At 33.8% G+C, this 18,751-nt stretch overlaps 2 protein-coding genes across 2 annotated transcripts in view; both read right to left on the reverse strand.

Moving 5' to 3' along the window:
• Nucleotides 1-12,539, reverse strand: part of LOC118186570 (monocarboxylate transporter 9-like) — a 38,531-nt gene extending 25,992 nt beyond the window's left edge. The window contains exon 1 of the mRNA XM_035356676.2: nucleotides 12,367-12,539. The gene's annotated coding sequence lies outside the window, so the exon portion shown is untranslated. The remainder of the gene's footprint in view (nucleotides 1-12,366) is intronic.
• LOC118186574 (protein FAM200A-like) lies at nucleotides 4,718-5,311 on the reverse strand. Its single transcript, XM_035356679.2, has one exon. It carries the CDS (start codon nucleotides 5,309-5,311, stop codon nucleotides 4,718-4,720), a length of 594 nt encoding a protein of 197 aa, XP_035212570.2.
• Nucleotides 12,540-18,751: the final 6,212 nt, after the last annotated feature.

The raw sequence follows: 18,751 nt of genomic DNA on the forward strand, positions 1-18,751 counted from the left end.
TTGGAACCATCCTTTATTCAGGCTCGGAAGGGACCATATGGTGATGTCTTGTCTGCCTCGACGATATATGGTATGATATCCATGGCTGTCCTTGGGGGTTTGACTCCCCTTGGTCAATATGAAGGGACGGTCGATGTCTTACTGTAACTTTGTTTTTTGTGGTGGATGCATTGTCGTCTACCCTTGACTTCCGTGCTTATTAACCCAAACTGTGCGAAACTAAAATTGTTCTCCTGAGTTGAACTTGGGGTTATGCCTCCTTGGATCGCCTCTAATGGTTGGGGCCGTAAACCATGCAAGACAGCTTCGAGCAAGCCAGGTCTGGGTACTCTTTCCCTCTAGTGCCCTGTCCGTTCATAAGAAGCAACGGTGGCCCTCCTGTTTGGTGGCTCTATCATAAAATGACCACGGTTTCCGGCCTTAGTAGTGGCAACATGTATAACGACTAGTGCCCGCCATTGGAAGCAAAAAAACCTTCCTCTGTCAATAACATGATTTTTGAAGATGTGGATGAGAACGCCTTCCTTTTTTCCCCAATTTTCCACATGAAACTTCAATGGCTCCTATGTGGTATATAATTTTCCTCCTTGCCTGCTTTCGCAAATTGGATTGAAAGTTTGGTTTATGTTTAGTTTATTATGGCAAAGCACAAGGGCTATCTGCTTAAGGGAAGGCATACCTTAGTAGAGGTCTTTCAAAAGGACACTGGTTCGTATACACGTTATACATAGGAAAAACGACGAAAACGCCCATTTAGACAGCCCGTTCTCCTCGATTCAAACCCGGGTCGGAACTACCAGTGTTCAATGATTTTATTACTCCCAGTTGAAGGGGAGAATAAAATTTCCTGGAAGATGCAATAGCTTCATTTTTTACTTTATAATAACTTGAATATCGTCACCATACTGATTGCGAAAAACAAAGAAAGAAAAAAATAAGAGAATAAATGGTACTAGAAGCAAGATTTCACTTGGTTTTAATTATGGGTTTTCAATATCTTTTGCCTAATTGGGCGATTAAGCGTTGGTCACAGTGAAAGCGACAGCTACCTGATTTAATTTCAGTGAACATATGTAACAAAAACGTACCAGCTTTAAACTGAATAAAAATCAAACTTCTTAAATTCTTGCGTTCTTCACGTTAATAGAATCCTTTCGTCTACATATGTATCCTTTTTTTCCCAAAAGAAAAATGTCCTTTGGAAAAATGTTTAATGCGATATCCCTATCTTTCTCACTTCTATGAATTGTATGGTACTTTGCTACAATGCAAGAAGACATATTACATAAACACTGCTTTACAACAGTGGTCTTAAACTTACATTGCACACAGACCAATGCAAAATTTAAAAAAAAAATTAAATAACTGATGGGTATAAAAAATGTTAATTAAATTAATAATAGTTCGCTAGATTCTTCTGAAAGCATACGAATAAAAATAAAGCAAAAAAATGTCAAATGTATACTTACATTTTGCTTTAAATCTAAAAATTGGAATCTGCAAAGAAATTTCTGCTGGTCACAATTCGGAATTCAAACCGACAGCTAAATATTAAAATTTCATATTGGCATTTATTCAACTAATTGTAATATATTGAATTACTAAGTAACTTACTAAGAGTTCATTCGAAAGTTTTAAAGTTCTCCTCGACGCAAAGGAAAATTCAGTTTCAAATCAATGAAATTAGATCTTTTTATTGAATTTAAAACAGAAAGAAACAACAAAATAAACTATAATTATGTTTTTAATATAAACTTTTGTGATATTGTAATATAATATATATATATATGTTATATTTTGACAGTCGGGTACATGAATGAAGCCTTGGCATCATAATCCGGACATTGTTGTGGCTGAGTAGTTTAGTGCAGAAATTATGACATAGAAGAAGTTAGCTGTTTTGATTCCACATCATTATTCCATTCAAATGGCAAATTATTATTCTTTTTGATTCTCCAAGATTACATATGCGATAGTTATTTAAACTAAATAACATTAGCTTTAAATTTACTGCAAAGTATTATTCAAACAAAGGGAGGCAGACGGGACGAGTGGAAAGTTAATCAGAGATTGCCTGTTCGCGTAGAGAAAAGCCATCGTATTTTTTATATTTTACATCTATATATATACTACATATGTAAGTCTGGTGCTGCGGATTGCAACCAAACAGTCAGGTGCACAGCTACATGTCATAGCAGGTCAACGTTCTAAGGCTACTCTGTTTTGAGTTATTCGAGATACCTACATACGTACGTACAGACGTCACAAAAGAACTCTTCTGAATCCATTTCACAATCCGCTTTGAGTAAACCAAACCTTATTTCCTCCATACGTACAGATGACACGCAAAAAAATCGTTCAAATGGATTCGAAAGCAGTCAAAATAGAAATTTATTTTGAAATATAATACCCAAAATTTTTCGCAATTACAATATACTTCCTTTACTTCGTACACAAAAGTAAAACGTATCTAAACTCTACATATAGTTTCCTTATTACCAACGAAGAGATAATTATCGATCAAAGAAACAAATTTAGATGGTTTTCTCATTCTTTTAAGTTATTTATAATGAAAGTCATTTTGTTAATTTGATTTAAATTGCTTTGTGTCAATCTCATTGAAAATGAATGGTTTAATGTATCTCATAAAGACTGCCCATGGCAAACTGTCACCAGCAAGACAGAAACGATTACCAAAGCAACTTAAAAGATAGCAACGAAAATTACATAATTTCCTATTAATTGTAGCTTAAATTATATTAGAAAACGGAATCGCAAAAAATTACAAAAGTTGCGTCATACAGTAACTAACAATAACAATTTAATCCTTTAACTGAACAGTTGCGTGGAAGTTTTGGTTAACAGAAAAAGAAGTAAGTTGAATTGCAATTTTTTTCCTTATAGTTTTTAGACTTTTACTTCTTAAGCATTCTTAAGTTTTTTAAAATATTAATGATAAACTCTTCCAGGTGTAAGATTAACATGAAATCTACAGATTTAATTTTTTAGTCCAAAGGGGCTTTGTCCCTGATGACTATTGTTTTCGTTTTGCGATTTTGCGTCGATTCACTACAAACGGCGAATCACTTGCCACAAAACCGTTGCCACAAAGTATTATCGCCCTGTGTTATATTTAAAGAAATTAAATAATTAAAAATATGCATGCGTATTTCTCGCATTGTGATAAAACAACGGTACATAGAGCCATCGAATTTTGAAAGACGTAATCCTCCTACGAATATGGGCATGTGGAAGACCAAATTTGAAATTTTGAATATGTTTTATTATCGATTTCCTATTTTGTAAAATTTTAACGAATTTTTGATTAACAAACTCAACGATTTCAAAGCGAGCAGTGGCAACGTTGTGCAGAAGAAAACATTTTTATCTCCAGCGCGTGAGTCTCTGTATCGGAAATTTTAAAGGATATGCTCGTTTTAAAGCTATTTTGCGATATTGCTGTTGAACTGAATTTTATGGTTTAAGTGCGAAGAACGTGATATTTAATATATAAATGTAACACACAAATGTTAAAAAAACGCTTCTTCAGACGTAATTTCAAATTTGAAACCGTTTAGATTTTTTTTTTTTTTTATTTTCATTTATTATTAACTTTTAGTTTTTACTTCCGCTAATGCCTGATCACATGCAAAATAAATTTATTAAAACTTACTCAAATGGAATATTGACAATTTCGCTTCATTGTTCTTGAAATAGATGAAACGATTCATGTGAGCAAAGTCATGGATATCTACACTGATTTTGCGCGTTAAGAGATATAAATATGAGAAGAATAATCAGTTCTCCAATGAAAGACGATATCAATCACCAAATAAGCTTTTTTCACCACTTATGATCTAACGAATCTGTAATCTTGATCAAATATTAATTCCTAATCAAGAAACGTACATCAACCCACAGCGTGCAGGAAATGTTCAGTATATAATGCCAAGTCGACATTTTAAGCCCAAAAGAGATGCTTAAGTCAGTGATTCTCAACCTGTGGGGCGGCCCCCTAGGAGGGCGCGAGCACACTAATGGGGGGGGGCGAGCTTATCCAAGAGAAAATGTTATTTAAAAAAACTGATTAAGTGACTGAAAGGCAAGAACACAAACAGACATACAAAACAAAATACATTTCGACATATTTAATAATTAACTTATTAAATTAAAACAACTTCCTAAATTAAAAACAAATTTAATAATTATTAGTGACTTTCTTGGGCCTGTCTTGCAGAGCAAAGTTTTTCGAAGGAGGGTTTAATATTAGAAATAGACACTCTCAGTTCTTTTTCCATATTTAGCTGAGATCTATATTTTGTCTTCAAAGAAGCCGCCGCAGAAAATCCAGTTTCACAAAATGTTGAAAATGGTAGTAGAATGCGAAGTGCCCTTGTTTTTAGTGCAGAAAACTCATCATCCACTCCTGCCCAAAATTCAAAGAGTGATTTATTACTAAATTGTCTTTTGGTTTCGCCGCTTGCCGTGAAGTCTATGAAGGTTTCTTCCTCTTCAATTGAGAGTCCTTCGGGAGTATTTTGAAATGGATCCCTCACTCACATGTAACTTGATATCAGTTTGTCGTCAGCAAGAAAGTACTTTTTAAAATTCTTTGCTAGCATTGCTAAATGATTTTCAATGGTTACAAAAACAACTTTTACATGTTGTTCTTCAGCTTTGTAAGTTTTAATACAATCATTCAAATTTGAAAACATTGTTAAGTTTCTTGCTTTAAATTTCTGCTCCACAATTCCAATTTCCTACGAAAGGCATTAACTTTATCACTCGTATCCAATATATGTGTATTTGCTCCTTGCAGTTGAAGATTAAAGTTATTTAATTTCTCGAATATGTCGACCATGTAGCTCAATTTCATCACAAATAAACTATCTCGAAAATTCTCAGCTTCCGGTCTGTTTTTCTCTTCTAGGAAAACGGCGATTTCTTCTCTTAATTCATAAACACGTTGCAAAAATTTTCCTCGTGATAACCATCTTGTCTCGCAATAAAATAGTAACGCTGGATGTACTGCACCCATGTCTTTACAAAGTGCGGAAAAGATTCTTGATTTCAGGGGTCTCATTTTTATGTAATTTACTACGGTTACAACAGTAGTTAACACAATATTCAAACCAGGACTCATTTCTTTGGAAGCCAAAGCTTCTCTGTGGATCATGCAATGTGTCCAGACGCACTGTGGCGATTTTTGTTTCACAAGTGCTTGAATACTTTGGAATCTTCTGAACATAGAACGAGCACCATCGGTGCATATTCCGACGCAATTTTTCCATTCTGTGTTTGCCTCGTTCATAAAATCATTTAAGACAGCAAATAACGCGAGTGTGTTGCTTTGAGTTCTATTGGTTTTCAGAAAAGTAATTCTTCTACTACTGACAAATCATCACAAAATCTAACATACGTAATGAAATGAGCATTTTTATTACTATCTGTTGCTTCATCGAGTCGTATTGAAAACAATTTGTCACGTAACTTCGACAAAAGCTGACACTCTACATCTGCAGCTATATCAGCAATTCGACGGGCAACAGTATCATTTGAAAGAGGTATAGACTGCAATTGCTTTGCAAAATTATCTCCATTATTATACATTGCATGATCCACAAAATTATACATTGCATGATCCACAGATAATTTCTACGATCTCAACTGCGGCTGGCAAAATAAGCTCTTCACCAATGGTGTGAGGCATTTTACATCTGGCTATTTTATATGAAACTTCGTAAGAGGCAATTAAAGCTTTTTCATTCACAGACAAAGTTTTTTTAAACAATGATTTTTGCTTTTCATATGATTTTAATTTTAATTCGAAGAATTCTCTGGGTTTGTTTACGTACTTACTATGAAGCGTTTCCAAATGTCGTTTAAGTTTATTAGGTTTCATGCTGTCTGCCGCCAACACTTTTGAGCAATTGATACACAGGGGCCTTTCTTCTTCATTTACTTCAGTACTAGTGAACCCAAAATTTAAGTATTCTTGAGAATATTTTCTTGATTTTATTTTCGGAACCACGCTCGTCTGTGTACTTGTTGATGCTTGTCTATCGTCTAATGCTCGCTTACGCCCGCTTAAAAATTTATCCATGATTCTGCATAAGTCTGCTGCCGTGAATATTTAATACGGTGAATTACAATTACACGAAAATATATATAACATACACATTCAGAATATATTCAATAGCGATAGAAGGATCGACTCGAATGAGATTGTCTGGAATTGAAATTGGCGTCATAGAACTTTCTCCTTCTCCCTATGAGAAAACATTTGTTCACATCTGTGCACGCTCCTAACTTAACTTTTAAGCTGATCAGACAAATTCCAGACAAATCTAAACTTCTCGCGAAACCGTGAGAATGCCCGACATGGCGGGACGCAAGAGCAATAAAAAGGCATAGGATTCTTGTTTTTTCAATGCTGAGAATCGGTGTTGCCAAATGTTAACAAATTTCCGTATTCTTGGTAATTTGTAAAGTTTTAAATTAAGGTTGTAGTGTAGGTTTAGCGCCAAAATACTCAAAATACATTATTATTGCATACATTTTATTGTATGCTGTGAGGAGGGGAAAATTATGATTGAAAATTGGGCCGTGAATACTAAAAGGTTGAGAAACACTTGCTTAAGTAGTACCTTGTATCACTTTTCAAATTCTTGCCATCAAATATTATCGTCCGGTATTATATTTAAGGGAATTAAATAATGAAGAATCTGCATGCATGAATGTATATACGTTTCTCGTATTGCAAAAAGAAAGGTACCTAGAGCCATCGAATTCTGAATAACATAGTCCCCCACCCGAAATAAGGGCACCTGAATGCCCAAATTTTGAATTTCTATTTTGCTTTATTGTCTGTTTCATATTTTGTAAAATTTCACTGAATTTTTGATTAACTAACCCAACGTTTTCGAAGCGAGCAGTAGCAACACTGTACGGAATCAAACATTTTTATTTTCAGCGCACAGGATTGTCTACCGAAATTCTACAGATAAGCTGTTTATAAATATCCTGTATTTTGCTGTTGAATGGAATTTGATGTGGCGTAAGCGCCAAGAACGTGAAATATAATAAATGAAGAAAACACACAAATAAATAAATAAAAAAAAAAAGTTTTGCAAAGTCATCTGAGGAAAAAACTGAATATTTATATGATGAAATGAGAAAAGATGGAAAAAAATAGAGAAATGTATGCCAACGCTGCATGGGGAATTCTAAACGTGTACTGTTATCCTGTTTTTAAATTTCTTGTTTATTTTTGCTGTTGAATTGTGTATGGCGTAATTGCGAACAAAATGAAGCTTAATAATAAAGCTAAGAGGACAAAAAAAAATTGGGCTAGTTAAGAGTGAGCGAAACAGCGGACTGGTATATTGTGGACTCAGCGAAAGCATATAAAACCTTAACAAACTCTTTTGGGGGACCATTAAAGTTTGAAGCTTTTCAGATTTTTTTCAGTGCATTTTTGTTTAGTTAATTATTTTTACTTACGTAATTCTATTATCATTTTGGAATACGACTCCAATCTTCATAAATTAATGATCTAAAAGCTGTATACATTCCTCAGAAACCTTATTAAAATATCAAGGATCTGTAGCGTTATAAAAGGCATCAAATATATTTGAATTTTGACAAATTATGCTTGTCTTCCACTCATTGGCGACAGCAGATTTTCAAATAAAACAAGCCCACCAGCGGCCGAGCGATAAAGTGGCTGAACACTGATAGTTCGGTCCGAGGTTGGAATCCCGCGAACGGGCTGGCTGCATGGATGTTTTCGTGGTTTTCCCCATGTGTAACGTGTATACGAGCCAGTTTCCCTTAGAAAGTCCTCCACGAAGGCATCCCTTCCCTTAGGCAGATAGCCCTCGAGCCTTTGCCGTAATTACATAACCTAACCTAACCTAACCTAACCTTCAAATAAAACTGGGATTTATGCGTATGCGGCGTTGTATGCAAGGTGTTAATAATAAAAGAACATGATAAAAATATCTATATGCATGTAAGTTTAGGAAATAAGAAGTTAATTTAAAACTTGTGAATTAAATTTAATGGTCTTTGTTAGTAACTCTTGAACAGAAGATAACTCGATGCCTGTGTATTAGTCAGTAATATCCCCAAATATATCACCCTTAATTTTAATTCCTGCGAAGGTTCGGCAAACCCTAGAAACTATTCCGGATTTGTCTAGAAAGATAAGAGTTTTATTTTTTCTTTTCTTCAAAATATTTCTTTTCTCCTTTCTAACGAAGTGGGTGGGAAAAAGCATATTCCATCGCCAAAACGAGAGTTCAATGGGAATATTTGAGTGGGTATCGGTTAATATACAAGTAATCAAAATGATTTACGCTATGATATGTGCTATGATAAGTGCAAATATGGATGCAAAATTCTGAAGAACAAAAACTTTAAAAATTAATTTTTTTCTTTCTGACTTGAAAGAAATTTATACCAAGAAAAGAATTTTAACAAGCAAACACTTTCTCTAAATAACAATTTACAGTAATTTTTCTCTAAATTCATGTATTCACTTCTAATTCCTGCACAATCTGCAAACTCCTAAAGCAAGTATCTGTAAATTTCTTACAACAAAAACAACAACAAACAAAAACAAAAAACCACTAAACGAATAACCGAAGAGCGGACAAAATTGCTGATTGCTGGAAATTTGATCCGAGTTTAGATCCTGGAGAAAACAAAATAGCTGCATGGTGTGTCGTTGTTCTCTCTCTCGTGTGTACAATGATTACGAGTTAGTTTCCCTTAGAGTGTCCTCCACGAAAGTATCCCTTTCCTTAGGCAGATAACTCTGATGTGCTTTATTGCAACACAATAATTTCAGTTGAGTCGTTCGAAAATGAATGTCACTTGTAGCCGAGCGGATAAAATCTTTGTATCCTAGTAGTTCGACCTGGGCTCAAATGCTCTGTAAAAAGCGTTTGTACGGGAATCTTTGTGGTTTTCCCGATGTGTAAAGTGACTATGACAGACATTTCTTTAGAAAGTCCTCCACAAACAAATTATTCCCCTTAGGCAGATAGCTCTCATGTGCTTTACAATGAATTAATTGGCCTAAGGTAGCTTTTGGAATAAAACGAAGTGAATAACAAGTACTGTTTGTATGAACAAATTTCACAATTCCCCCAAATAATATTCTCTGTTAGATATCAACATATGATGATTAATTATTCACAAATCTTTTGAGGCATTTCATAGACTTCGAAAGAGACGGCGGAATTTTAAAAAAATAAATAAATATGCAAGGTATTGTTGACAATTTTTGATTGTCTAAAGTTGTTTGGTTGCCTAATTATTTACTAACTTAAAACAAGCTCCGCCCTTACACGACAAATTTCGGATTTCGAAAATACAGTATTCTTCTGATTTCTGAAAAAGAACAAACAAATAGCGCATTTATTAAATAGTCCACCAGAGACAGAGCGGTAAATCTGTTAAACAGTAGTAGTTCGGTCCGGGGTTCGAATCCTGACCAACGGACTGGCTGCATGGCTATTTTCCTGTTTTCCCCATGTGTAGCGTGTATACAAGCCACTTTCCCTTAGAAAAATCCTCCACGAAGGAATCCCTTAGGTAGACAGCATTCGAGTGCTCTTCCATAATTAAATAAATCAAACCAAACCATTTATCAGATATACGTTTCTTGGGAATAGGAATGTATTTGCGTGTAAACAGGAGGGTCTGCTCACACAGCGATTTCTGTCTGTCTTTAACGCTACATTCCTTAATGCATAAAACAATTGCACAGTGTCAGTTAAAGCCGATGAAAGCTGAAATAATTGTATTTTTACATACGGCTCTTACTAGGTAGTGTGAGTTGTTGCCATTTTGTATTTATTATCTTGTTCGTAATATACTCTCTTATTTTGTTAAAGATTTAAAAAGAATAATAATAATTTAAAAGCTATGATTGCGTAATATTCAAACAGAAAGCACAGAAGTATTACTTGCTTAAATGGAGGGATGCCTTCGTGGAGAATGTTTCAAGAGATACTGGCCCGTATTCCATGGGAAAACCATGGAGGTTATGGTAACAAGTAATAAAGTAAGCATTCTAATGAACGTAAATAAAAAATTATATGACATTGCAGCCCTTTAAAGTCCTCGGTTTTTAGACGAATAGATTTTAGTTTGTATGTATTTTAAAATTAAAGTGTACTGACATACACTGACTACCAATAAGTATTTGGACACCTGTGATAGGAAAGAAAAACTAACTTTATTCAAAATCAATAGTTGGTAGAGCCTCCACGAGAGGTAATTACAGCGTGGACCCTCCGGGGCATACTTTCCTACTTTCCACAAGTCTTTGTATGACAGCTAGTGGTATTTTCTTCCACTCGGCTTGGAGAAGACATAGAAGTTCCTTCACCTATTTTGCACGGGTAGTGCACCCCTGAATTCGGCGATGCAACTCGTCCCAGAGGGTTCAGGTTCAATAGGGTTCAGGTCTGGACTCTGGGCAGGCCAGTCCATTCGATGAACTCCATTGGCACCATACCAAGCCTTGGTTAACGTCGAAACATGACAACTGGCATTGTCGTCCTAAAAGTAACAAGGGTCCACCCCGTAAAACTGCCACAACGTAGGAAGCACATTGTCATCCAAAATAGTGCAGTAGGCATCGGAGTTGAACTTACCATGAATGGGGACCAAGGGTCCCAGCCCATACCAGGAGAAACACCCCCAGACCATAATTCCACCTCCACCAAACTTGACTGTTGGCACAATGCATTCTGGCAGGAGACGTTCTCCAGGTAGACGCCAGACCCAGATCCTGCCATCCGAACGGTAAAGGGTGAACCTTGATTCGTCACTCCAAAGAACCCGTTTCCACTGATCTAGGGTCCAATTTCGATGTGCTTTGCACCACATTAACCGAGCAGCGCGGTTGGACTTTGTGATCAAAGGCTTATGGGCAGCAGCACGACCATGAAAACCAAGCAGATGTGCTTCCTTACGGATGGTATTCATTGAAACAATACTCCCGGATGCCTGTTGAAATTCTTCGCGGATGAGGGCCATCGGTTGCGTGCGGTTCTTCCGAATTTCTCTGGACCGCACTCGTCGGTCTCTATCTCCCAGTTTCGTTGGTCTGCCGACTCGGGGCACATTCCGACAATCACCGCTCAGCTTCCACTTCTTAATCACATAGGCCACTCTCGATTTTAGGTACTTCAGATCGCTAGATATGTCCCTTAAGGATCGGCCACATTTGTGATACCCGATAATTATACCTTTCTCGAAATCAGAGAGCTCCGAACTGCGAATCATCTTGCATGCGACTAAAGCCGATGCTGTTTCCTACACTATATATACCGGCGGAGTCCGTGATGTACCTTAGGACCGCAGATATCGTCATTTGCATAGGTGTCCAAATACTTATTGGTAGTCAGTGTATTATCACAACCACCTTTGTAGAAATCTCCAAAGCCTCAGAAAGCACCAAACTTTGGTAGCCACGCCCATAACAATTAATCAGACAGCCATGATCGCAAGAAATAATCAGTCTTTAACATCGCTTTCCGTATGCGTTCTTTTAATTATAATCCTTTTTTTTTTTTTTTTTTTTTTTTTTTTTTTGTTCCGTCTGTTTGAAGGTTCTAAATAAAGGTAATTTTGGCTTTTATAGAAAAATTATTATTATTATTATTATTTTGTTGTTGTTGTTTGTTTAAATTCGATTTTAAAATTTGCGCTTACAGGATTCTCCTACAATAGAACAAAGCGGAGGTGAAATTTCTGCATGCATACATTATTTTATTGCAAAATCGCTTGAGGAGGTGCATACATTATTTTGTTTCAAAATCGCTAAATAAACAATGCTTCGAATTCTTTCTCAAAGCAATTGTTACAAAGTTTCCACCACTACAAACCAAAGACGTTTTTTGTCAATAGATTTACTGAGTGCCTTTTGAAATAAATATATAGTTGGAAAGCAGAATATGAACATTTTAATATCTATGTACGAAATATATAATTTTTTACAAGTAAAAGTTATTGTTCTTCTTCTTCGTTAAAATTGTACAAACTGCGCCAAGGTGTTTTCAGTAATACTCAAGTTAAAGTATAATACAAGCTAGTTGAATAGTTCTTAAAACATGTTTTGCAAATATTTCAAAATTTATTTTAGTATTTTCGTGATTTAAATGATAATGAAAATTTGAACTCGTTTTCATTTCGGAGACCTCTTTCTTGATCATAACTCAAACTGAATAATGTTTTTCTCTAACCTTTCTAAACATTTTTTATAATATTTTAATACACTAGTTATTGAGAAGACAATAATTCAAAAACGCGAATAAAATAGAGCAATAATATAAAAACAAAACTCACCAATTTTTGCAGAGCTTTGAGCTCTAAATTTCATTTATCTTTCAAAAGTAATTAAAGGAACACCAATCTTCTTAATTTCATAAAATCAAAGTAAAAGCTAATAAGATCTTGGCATGTGGGTAAATCCGCTTTATTTGCAAAGAAGAAACACTTCAATCTACTAACTGCTTTTAGCAAACTTATTAAGCTTTCGTGTAAGGGTAACTTAATAATGCAACAGCAGGTGATGATACAGCAGGAATTCTTCGAAAAATTTTGCTCATGCGCCGAAGGTACCAAGAAAAGAGGATAATTACCAAAGAGGATGGGTTCCAACTGCGCGAATAAAAATCCTCCCCCCCCCCCGTCCTGCTATAGTCCAACTGCACAAATCAAAATTTCTTTCCCCCCCCGTTGCCTACAGGGTTACAATTTAACTTTTCGAAGCCAATTGTAGCCAAGAGGAAAATAAAAATAAAGAAATAGAATTACTACATATTAAGAATTAAAAGAGCAAGTAAAGAGTATCGAACAAGCAGGCTAATTACTTGAATAACAGTAATAAATGGAAGAGCTAACAAAGAAAATAAAAGGTATTGGTAAACATACATATTAGCATTACAAACATCTTTCATTAATTACAATATTAGAGCAAAGAGCATTATAATAATATCATAAATTAAATAATTGTAAAGCATACAAATTATATTTTTTTTTACAAATTGCATCAATAATAGTCAAGATTTCTGAACTAGACTGGAAAATTTAATTTTAATTCGAATCAAAGTGTGTTAAAGTGTGCTAGAAATATTTTTCGTTAATTAAAGTAGTCATGTAAATGTTTGCAGAAATTAATAGTTAAATTCAAAAAACAAAAAAAAAAAAAAAAAAAAAGCTTAGCATGAAATCTATTATAACAGCATTACTATGCGTTTGGGACACTGACGTATAAATTGTAAATAAATTTAAATTATTATGCTAAGAAGTTCTTTCTAAAATTGATCTAGAAGAAAAGAATTAGGTAAACTGTACTGCAAATTAATATAATCATTCAGGCCTCTCAAAAAATAAAAACTTATTTTTTTAAACAAAAACTAAAAATCGGGATGCAAAAGTTTGCGTAATATACTTGGAAATATCTGAACATATAATTAATTAGAAACGTACAATTAAATTAATAACAATCTAATTAACAGTAACATTAAGCTTAATTTCATTCAATCTAAAACAAGCAATCGATCAGGAGCTCCGCATAACTGAAGTTTTATTGCTATTTTACGTAGATTTGCATAAAAATAAATATTTGCACTAATGAACAATATACTGATAGTCAACAGGAATTAAAATACAGTGCTTAAAAATATAACTACTTGTCAGAAGGTATGCAAAGTTACTATAGCTACAGAAATTGAATGATTATAGAAAACTCACAAAGTTAAGCGCTACAGTGTGAAAAGAAAATGCTGGAATAAACATTTTAAGAAAATTAGATGGAGAAATAATCCTTAATTTATTGATATCCAAATAAACTCTATGCTTTTGGAAAAGGTTACATATAATTTGGACCGAAGCATCAATCATCGAATCCGAGTTAATTTCTTTCCTTATTTTATCTTATTAAAGGGATTTGTAAAAGGATATGCTAAGGTGAAAATTTTTGCCATGTTTTTAAAGAATAAATTAAAAAAATATTTTTGCATCATGAACTGAAATTTTTACGATACATTTTTACACAGTTAATAAGTACAAAAAAAGAAAGAGCTGGAAGATTTCTGGGATTAGAACCTCGGGTCGAACTACCAATGTTTAGTGACTTTTCCGCTTGATCATAAGACCTTTTGAAATTAGGCTGAACAATATATTAAAGAAAATAGAAGATACAGCACACGTAAGAACAAAAGTAGACTGAATTAAAGATTCACATGTTTGGTGAATGAATTAAACTTGTCTGAATGCCATTATGAAATATTAGGATGTAGCATAAAAGCATCAGCGAACAAGGTAATGGCAATCGAAATCATTGTAATCTAAATGTATAACGTTATCAATATCTGCTATTAATTTCAATACTGCTGAAAAAATTGTAAATGAATTCTGTTATAAATCACATGAACTTGTTGCATTATAAATTACAACAATTAGAAATATTATTAACGTGATTCAGCAACAATCTTTGTTAACAAATAATTTCAAATAATTAATTTTACAAATAATTCAGCCTGAAGCTAGGTTAGAAAATAAGCTGCATTCTGAAGATTAAGCTTTATCAATGTGTTAGAAATATCTTCTTTTAACTAGAGTTATGATGCAAGAATTTGTAAAAATTATCATTTAAATATAAACTGGCATAAATACAATACAAAATATATAAATTCTACTTACATGAAAACTTGAATACAGTGCAACAATATGTGAAAAAAGAATGAATAAAAAGGGAACTCAAAATCCCAAGATATGACTATAAGGGAGTTCGAATTTTTTTTTTTTTTTGTTAATTATGAAAATTCTGCAGATGCTCATAATTATAAATTTATTAATTAAATATGTGTTAGAAATTAAATGTATGCCAAAGTACATCAGGTAAAGTAACTGGAAAAGACAATAAATATTTAAACGTTTCTAGTATTAAAATATGGACTTTGTAAGAAAGTTAAATAACCGTAAAATAACTTCAATGACTAAAAATGGAAAGCTTAATACGGCAATATATTGAAATAATATTAGTGTGAATTTAGAACCACTTAAGAAATCCAATTTTTAGATTTATAAAGAGAATTGTTTAAATTAAATTAAAACTGTTTAGAAGTGGTTAATTTGAAAGTTTAAACCAATCTGCTATCTAAGAAGATTTGTTAATATTTATCTAGACAAAAAACTTATTTAAGGTGCGCTACAAATCCGATATTTGATAGGTTGATTATGTATCAGTTTTGTGTATGTGATTAATCTATGAATTTTATTATTCAAAACTGATCAGCGATCTACAACTTGGAAAGTTTTTAATTTTTACACAGAATAAAAAACATTTAGCTTATCATTCTTTTAAATATCATAAAACTTTAAAATGAGTGTGAAAGAAATTAATTTTTACTTTAGCACATGCCAGACTTTAAACTAATATTTGTTTTGTATGCTCAATTTTTTACAATATCGATAAACGAAAATAGAGGCTTGCAGTCTGAATAAAATGCCCTATTAATGGCGATAAGTGACCTTTTTGTAGCACCCAATCTTCTTGGGAATTCAAGTGCTTAGAAAGAGGGGACAGGGAAAAGTCGCGCAGTTCGTCTCTTAGATAAGAGGGGGCGGATCTTCGATCAAATTTGGCGCAGTTCATACCCTACCATGAAAGAGATATAGAGTTTTAAAAATAGAGATTTTTAAATTCAAATACATCTGCCGGGTGAAGAGAGTATTCGAAAAACTTAAAGCAGTAAAATGCATTCATATGTTTTACATAAACTTCCTAAGGATGACAAAAATTCCTTACAAACCAAAGTAAACATTCATTTTTGATTTTTAAGTAAACATCTACATGTTAAAAATTTTTACATGTTAAACATTCATTATGCTCGAAATATTTCAAATTATTAGAAATTGCTCTTACAGTCAACTTCCGTTGCAACCGGAGCCTAATTCTGTATCGTGATTAATCCGATAACAATTAAAAAACTCAGGTAAGAGGAATAATCGATATTATAATAAACAGAAAAAGACAATTTTCTTCTATTTTCATGCAGTTTAGTATAGAAAATAAGTTTATTTTGTAAACTAAATCAGTATTCAAAACAGAAAACGAACATATTTTAAATAACGGAAGAAAGAATATTATTAGAAACAAAGGAAATAAGATATAAATACTATTGCGGGCGTATGGGTTCGTGATAGATTGAATGCTTAAGTCCGATAATAGGTTAATAAAATTTATTGTTATCAAAAGAAATATTTCAGAACTCTGGAATTTTTCACAGAAATATTCATACAAGTGTTCACAGTATCACACAGTATAACCAGTTGTTACACTTCAAACTACCTAAGATCGTTAAACACAACGTAATGCAAAGTGCTTCTAAAGAGAAAGCTAATCCGATCTCAGGCTAAACACGCAACAATAACAAGAGTACCTAACTAACCAGTTGACAGCAGATACTTTGATACTTTTTATCATACTGGTCCACAGCAGGAGATTTCTTATTCTGTTCTTACGAGTTCCATAATAAGTTCCAAACAGGCCTGGCGGAGGTGAAAAACATCAGCGAAGTTTTCTTCGGGGAATGCAGAAGTCTTCGGCCTTAAATAGTTTTCAACCGGCCGCCGAGATACTTCTAGTACTTTCTGCTTCTCGAAATTACCGGAAAGCAATACAAGGGTTGAACTACGGTTACAGCTAACATAGTGGTCAATCACATTTATTCAGTTACGATACTTATTACGGTGATACAGGGACCGGACCTAAATGTCGCCAAATTTGGCTACAAAATAAGTCCCTAAAACCGTTATCAGCTTGGCGATATCTCGCTAAACTACCGAGATACCATTTACTCAATGTTAAATGCACTTGCCCCTGTATTCTTACTTTCCTAGCATAGCTTTCTCTTAAAATTTGTCTCGGGCTACATTACACAGAAAAATACAACAGTTTTACTTATAATTATACTTAAATTACTAATGTAAATACAAAATTCGTAACAATACGAAGGGTCAGTCTGAAATTTTTTAGAAAAAGCTAAATGGTACAAATTAAACTTGCCAAATCTTGAATGTATAGTTGCATCCCTCAATGAAATTTGTCGGAGAATTTCCAAAATAATAAATGCTTCAAGCCATTCATTATATTCTTTTATAGCCTATCAGTTTGAACTTCGAAATGAAAATGACGGCTACGTAAATTTTGATTCAGATTAAAAAGTAGCTAAAAGTCACATATCATAAGATAAAAAAGAATAAGTTGAATGTTACATCACTTTGACGTGTGTTTGATTAAGAAATTCTACTGTCAGTCTTGCTGAATGAGAAGATTCGTTACCATGGTGAAATATGAGTGCCCGCCCACTAGCGGCCGAGAGGTAAAAGCCGCTGAACACTGGAAGTTCGGTTCGGGGTTCGAATCCTGGCAAACGGGCTTGTTACGTAATGTATATCGTAGCGCCACCACTAATAACTAGGTGCGCCCTCTAGCGGGGTGGATTGATCAATAGCATCTCTGTATTTGCTCGAGCTCCAGCAACTAGCGGAGTGTAACACTTTGTTCAATGCAAACTGTGCATTGATAATAAATTCTTATTTTTAACTACAGTCTACTATTTCATAATCAAACCTCCGTAACATTTGGTCCTAGCGACCCGGAGGTCTTACCAGTGCATTAAGTTAAACAGGTCAAATCGTAAGAACAATGGTGACTGAATCCGCCATTACAATGCCGAATCGCAAACGTGGGAATATAAAAGGACAGTTAAAGAAGATTACCATATGTGAGGATAATAAAAATATCTCCGAGCTACAAGCTCAGTTGGATGTGATTTCGAAACTTCAAGAAAAATTCGATGTTCTAAAGAAAGAATATTACAAAATCGTCAGCGAAAAAGATTTTGAAGAAATTGAAAAAAAACGCTGTCGCAAATAGATGAAGACTTGCAAAATTCAGAGGTAAGTCTAAAAACTTTGATTAATAAGCTTAAGGTTAGTGAAAATAATTCTGCTTATCTAAATCAAAACACTGACAGTTCTTCTTATTTGAATTCGAGCAATAACGATCAGTTGAAGCTAATGTCAATAAAACTTCCAAAAATCCCTCTTCCTATTTTCACTGGAGAATTTGAGGAGTGGAACTTGTTTAAAAGTCATTTTGTTAGTCTAATTGACGAAAATTCAGAGCTTTCTGAAAACGAAAAACTTCATTATCTACGTGGCTCACTAAAAGGAGAAGCAAAAATTATAGAAACTTCAGTAACAGTTACAATTCCTTATTCAAGGCTCTAAAGCAAAGGTACGAAAACGAAAGAATTATTGTTAACTGTCACATTAAAAACATTCTCAACCTTCAAGCTATCAAACATGAGTCAGCCAAAGAGCTTCGAAACGTGCTAGATAATATAAATAAAAATCTTACATCGCTGAAAATTTTAGATTTCGAAAGAGACAAATTTTCTAATGCCTTGTTATTAAATATTGTTCTCGAAAAAATAGACAGAGAAACAAGAAAACAGTTTGAATTCACGTTAAAGGACAATGAAGTCCCAGATTTTGATAACTTTTTACAATTTTTAGAAAGAAGGTGTCAAGTTCTAAGAAGTGTTAACACCAACACTCCATCTAAGCACATTTGCGAACGGTCAAAAACCTTTATCGTCGATTCTGATTCGTTTAAAATATGTGTAGCCTGTAAAACCCAAACTAATCATCCATT

The sequence above is a fragment of the Stegodyphus dumicola genome, chromosome 11, assembly GCF_044657685.1.
Source record: "Stegodyphus dumicola isolate Sdum_Otavi_A_Nest chromosome 11, ASM4465768v1".
In the NCBI taxonomy this organism is placed as follows: Eukaryota; Metazoa; Arthropoda; class Arachnida; order Araneae; family Eresidae; genus Stegodyphus; species Stegodyphus dumicola.

Coding starts and splice junctions, on each gene's coding strand:
- LOC118186574 (XM_035356679.2), bottom strand. CDS start 5,311: ATGAACGAGGCAAACACAGAATGGAAAAATTGCGTCGGAATATGCACC.